General features: G+C 50.5%; 1 protein-coding gene across 1 annotated transcript; it reads left to right on the forward strand.

Moving 5' to 3' along the window:
- Positions 1,849 to 5,528, forward strand: LOC100626063 (olfactory receptor 12-like). The gene has a single exon (XM_021075742.1). It carries the CDS (start codon positions 4,308 to 4,310, stop codon positions 5,256 to 5,258), a length of 951 nt encoding a protein of 316 aa, XP_020931401.1. The 5' UTR covers positions 1,849 to 4,307; the 3' UTR covers positions 5,259 to 5,528.

Here is a 5,878-nt window from a genome sequence, read left to right on the forward strand (position 1 = left end):
CAAAAAGGAAACACTGACCTAAATGATACCTTGAGACAGATGGAATTCATTGATTGCTACAGAATATTTTATCCAAAAACAGAGGAGCACACATTTTTTTTCAAGAGCACATGGGACGTTCTCCAGGAGAGATCACATACTAGGCCGCTGAGCAAGTCTGAACAACTTCAAGGTAATTAAACTCTAATGAAGAAGTTTTCTTACCCCAACAGTGTGAAACAGGAAAGCAACTACAAGGAAAAAACCAACAAAAACCCTAGCAAATAGGTTCTACACATGTTTCTAAATGACTAATTGGTCACTGAAGGACTCAAAGAGGGAATCAAAAACTAACTTGAACGTGAAGGGGTACTGCAGACATTGCCAGGTGAGAGCAAACTTCCTGTGTCAGGCACAAGGGCTACCATAGCTAATTAACACGAAGTTGGTCACTCATAACAACAGCAAAGGATACTCTCAGAGATCTGGAGCATAGATGTCCCAAATCAAGTTGTCGCAGGGCAGCTGCCTGTGAAAGCTCTAGACAAACGTCATTCCTTGTTTCCTCCTGGCTTCTGGAGGCTCCCGGCAATCTGAGCATTTCTTTTCCTGTTGCTGCATCACTCCAACCTCAGCCCAGGCTTTCCGTGCCCTTCATTCTTGTGGCTTTATTTCTCTGTGCACTTTTCTCCTTTTGTAGGGAACACTAGTCCACTGAACCTGGTATGGACTCATGCTAACTAATTCACTTAGGAAGACCCTATTTCCAAAGAAGGTCACCTTCTGAGTTTCTGGGTAGACATGTTTTGGAAGGAGACACTGTTCACCTTACTCCAGGGATGTTCCATGTGCTTGCTCAAAGGGGATTTATGTTCAGTGGTTGCTGAGTGACCACAGTATTTCATCTGTGCCAAGGAGGTCCGTGCAGTACACATTTTGATTCAATTCTAAGAGAAGACCACAATGTTCACTTTTTTTAAATCAGTTACCAAAAGGAGCATGGTGAAATATCAACCATGATTTGGATGTTTGCACTTCATCTGCATTATTTCAATTTTTAAATTACATATTTTAAACTTTTATTTTTGCATACACCTTTACATTTTTTACATCATCCAGTTGAAGTAAACATTTTCATTATGAAGTGTCCCTCTACAAGCAAATTTGTCCCCAGAAATCTATTTTCTCTGATGATTATTGAGCCACAAGAGCCTTGTTTGACTTGGGATGTTCATAATACAAATTTCTCAACCTTTTCAATCATGTACCTTCTGTATTTTAATATTAAACATAAATCAACCTTATACTCTGATTCTGAATGTTTTCAAGGATTAAATTTTTTGTATGAGCTGTATTTCCTAGTCTGCATTGAGGGAAGGGCCACATTAGGGCTGAGACAGGGCCGGGCTGCTTCCCCAAGCACAGACGCCTGCACATCACTCTGTCACTCAACCACAGGGACAGATGAAGAAGAGGAGGAGGAGGGAATGGGGGGCCAATTGGTCACAGGTATGGGACTGCAAGGTTCTTTCCAGGGATGGGCACTGGGTCTCTCCGAGTGGTCTACTTTCTATCCCATTGAACCTCAAGGCTTACAGAGGGATTTCAGGTTTCTGGCCTCCCTTGACTTGGGCTGACATGTAGCAGAGGAAGATTGGTCACAGGACTTATCTTCTTGGATCCCAGGGAGTTGGGCATCCCAGGGCGCTCAGAAGCACAATCTCTCCTAATTGGTCATTTGAGGGTTTGAGTCCCAGCTGTGCCAGGTGGAGTGAATCTTCCCAGCAGAGTGAATCAAAGGTGCAGTTCCCAGGAACTCCAGCCATAAGAGAGGACACACAATAGTGGGCACCCCCCTTACCCTCCTCTGCCTCCACCCCACTCCCCTTCGCTAGAAAGGAAGCCAGAGCTGAGCAAAGAGTAGGAGGTTGTGCTTGCTGTCTCCTCATTTTCATCAGCACTGAATGCTCAGGAGCCCGGTCCGCCCAGGAGCACAGGGTCTTGAGTCAGTCACAAGCCTCCTGACATCACAGGAGCAGTGCCGACATCGCTCAACAGAATACTGTTCACTAGTCACTGACAGGTGAGTCCTGGGAGCCTGGAGCATGAACTACACTAACCCCACCTCCCCATGCCACTGGGCAGGGTCAGTTAGGGAAGCAGGCGGACTTTCATGAGAGTAGAATGAATGGAGGGGGGGAGGGGTCTCGTGCTATGGTGGGCCTAAAGTCAGTGGTCTGAAACTCTGCACTTCAGACAGTCTCCAGGCAATGCTGGTGCTATAGCGCCTCAGACCACACCTGAGGAACAAGAGGATATGACGAAGGACTCAGACGCAGGCATTACAGAGAGAGGCTCACAGACAGCCTGCATGCTTCCACTTCACCTGGCAAGTGATTTCTCAGGCTCAACTCAAGTGCAAGCTCACTGAAGCTGCCACCACATCCCACAGACAATCTCAGCAAGACGAGGGAATGTGTCAGGTTGCTTTTTCAAAAACCAAGCAAGAACCTAGCTTCACAGAGGAAAATGCCAATCTCTCCTCCAGTGCTCCCCTAGGCTCCTTTGGGGTCACTGTTGTGATGACACGAGGCCCCCGAGGTGGATGACTTGTCCTGAGAAACCATCGCAAATATGAACCTGGCTAAACCAGGGGACTTTGAAGCCATGGGAGCCAAGCTGGGAGTGTTGGATGCAGAATGGTCACTAGGTTGTAGTGGCTCCAGGTGTGTATGAGCAGGAGGGTGGGGAGAGATGCCTGGCAAGGTTGTGGCCATCATGAATGTGAGTGTCTGTGCAGAGGATGGGGCTATGGGTACAGCGGTGGGGGCTACAGGTACAGGGGTGGGAGCCAAAGTGCACAGTTTGGGGATATGGGTAAGGCCTCCTCCATCTCCATCCTTAGCACCACCAACAACCCTGAATTCCAAGAAACTCTCCCTGGGCACCGGAGGTGAAGGTGTCTCCTTCTGCTCTCCTGTGAGTTGGAATCAAGTCCGCCAGGAGAGGAAATCTGGACAACCCACACCTTCTCAGACTTGCTCTTTGGTTGGAAGGTTGGAACTGTCACAGACCACCTTCTAAGGGAACTTCAAGCTGAGAGGGAATGGCGGGGCCACCACTGCCCCACAGACAACACTGACCCAACAGTCTCTGCCTGCACACCCCCACTCCTGGTCCACCCACTCCCTCAAAGACAACCAGCTCCCTGATGCTACAGAACTGACCTCCAGAAAATGTGGAATCTCAAACTCCACTGCCCAGAGGCACACTGGCTCAGTATCCAGCTTCCTTCCCCACTCCTCCCTCTTTAGGCTGGGTCTCCTATGCCCATTCCTCAGATCAGCACACAGCTGGTCACATGTCCCCTGTGAGTGTGTGGTCAGACATGTAGCAGACAAGTAAGCCTGGGCTGGGATAGGGACAGGTGCCGGCACCCAACAGGAAGACTGAGCCACTGAAATCGATGGGACAGTGTGTGTGGCTCCCTTTTCTGGAAGCCATCAACCCCACAGGTGTTCTGAGGAGCCAGGGACATAGAAGCAAGAACAGGGCAGGACAGCTCACATTCGGAATGTGTCTCAGAAACTGTCCTGCTACTTCTCAGACCATGGAGATGGACTTTCCACTCTCTATGAATTGTCCAATATCTGGACATTGTCAAAAAGAGCCCTGAGGTTCTCAAGGATGAAGAGAGCTCTGCTGATGGTTGCCACCACGGCCCAATACTAGAGACAACCAAGCAGAGATAGGTCTTACAGTCTTCAGGAGGGACAGAGAGAGCATCCACCTTAGCCTGCCAGGGGCTGGTGCCTGATCTGCACCTAGGCTTGAAGATCCTACAAACACTGGGTTAAGTCGTGATGACATGAGGTGCTTCACGATTTCTATACTTGAAGAACAGGTAAAATCATACCTGCAAAATGCAAGATTAAGTACTGTAGCAAGGTGCAGAAATGGCACAGCCCAGAAATATCCACAGGGAGGGAAAGCATTGTCCTTCGTGGATGATGAGATGTAAGATAACCTTACACTGCAGGCTCTCAGCTCTGCAGAACCTGGAACCAGGCCATAGCAGGAGCTCAGAGTCTCGCACAGAGGGAGTGCTCCAAGCATACCTAGGAATTCCTGAATCAGAGGAAATGTATACCATTTGAGGAGTGTCTGAGCTCGTTTGGAATAAGACTGCACGGCCGATGGTCACTTGATCAGTGTGCAATGAGGACCTGACACTTATCGTGCTGCAGGGAAAGATGACCTTGTGACCTTGACTTGCTCTCTCTTCCTGTCTCCCACCTGTTCTTAGCCCTGTCGTCCAAATCAGGGCCATGTCACCCCATGGAAGTGGAAACCTCTCAGGGATGCCTCTAGAGGAGTTTGTGCTGGAGGGGTTTCAGGGGGGTCTGCAGACCCAGGCCCTGCTCTTTGCCCTCTTCCTGGCCCTGTACTTGGCGGCCGTCCTGGGGAACCTCACCATGATCGTGGTCATCACCCTGGACGCCCGTCTGCACTCCCCGATGTACTTCTTCCTCAAGAACCTCTCCTTCCTGGACCTGTGCTACTCATCTGTCATCTACCCCAAGGCCCTGGCCAACGTCCTGTCCTCAGCCAAGGTCATCTCCTTTGGGGGCTGTGCCTCCCAGTTCTTCTTCTTCTCCATGATGGGCACGACTGAGGCCTTCCTCTTGGCCGTGATGGCCTATGACCGCTTCCTGGCCATCTGCAGCCCCCTGCACTATCCCATCACCATGCAGCCCTCAGTCTGTGCCTGCCTGGTGCTGGGCTCCTACTGTGGAGGATGCCTCAATGCCATCCTGCAGACCAGCTTCACATTCAGCCTCCCCTTCTGCAGCTCCAAACACATCGACCACTTCTTCTGTGATGTGGTCCCCCTGCTCAAGCTCACTTGTGCCAATACGGCCATCAATGAGCTGGTCATGTTTGGCATCTGCGGGCTCATCATCGTGGGCACCACACTCGGGGTCCTCATCTCCTATGCCTACATCACCGTGACCATCCTGAGGATGCGCTCGGGAGCAGGCAGACACAAGCTCTTCTCCACCTGTGGCTCCCACATGACGGCCGTGTCCCTCTTTTATGGGACCGTCTTTGTCATGTATGCCCAGCCGGGAGCGGTGGAGTCCTTGCAGCAGGGCAAGGTGGTCTCTGTCTTCTACACCCTGGTCATCCCCGTGCTCAACCCCCTCATCTACAGTCTGCGGAACAAGGAGGTGAAGGAGGCCCTGTGGAGACTGGGGCACAAGCACACTGCACCCTGAGGGAGGGTGACCTGGGAGACAGTGTCCTGAGTGCAGAACAACAGGACTCAGGGGGAGGCAATGGCTTTGGCTTGAGGAATTTGTTCCTTTTTTATCCAGCATTTCATTCAACCATTCCAAGAAGCACATCATGGACCATGTACACAAGTGTGAGTCACTAAAAAAGACACTTGGATTGCCATGAAAAATAATGTCCCATGAAGGGAAAAGACCCTAAACTTGACGCCAGAGCAACCCAGCCAGCAGAGCCATGAGCAAGGGTTGAAACAGCATATATGTCCCATGTTTAACATCTACCCTGAAGGTATGTGGACTAGACAACCTCTCTGGCCCCTTCCTTCCTCCCTGAATCTAAGGTAAATGTTTGCTCAATAATAACCCCTGAACCACCCAGCCGGGGCCCTTATGATGCTCTGGATTGCCCCTTCCTTGATGATACCCTGGGTTCAGCATAGCCTATCAGGGGAGGTGTTAGGACCGGGCTTCCCCTCAATTTTGCAGCATGAAGGTTCCCCCCTTCCCCTTTCTCTTCACTGTGGCTACCACCTTCAACAAGCCAGCAGAGTGAAGCCGTGCTCCTGATTAGGATGTCCGTGCTCAACCTGTCCCAGGTTCTCCCC

This window comes from Sus scrofa, chromosome 15 (assembly GCF_000003025.6).
Source record: "Sus scrofa isolate TJ Tabasco breed Duroc chromosome 15, Sscrofa11.1, whole genome shotgun sequence".
Lineage (NCBI taxonomy): Eukaryota > Metazoa > Chordata > Mammalia > Artiodactyla > Suidae > Sus > Sus scrofa.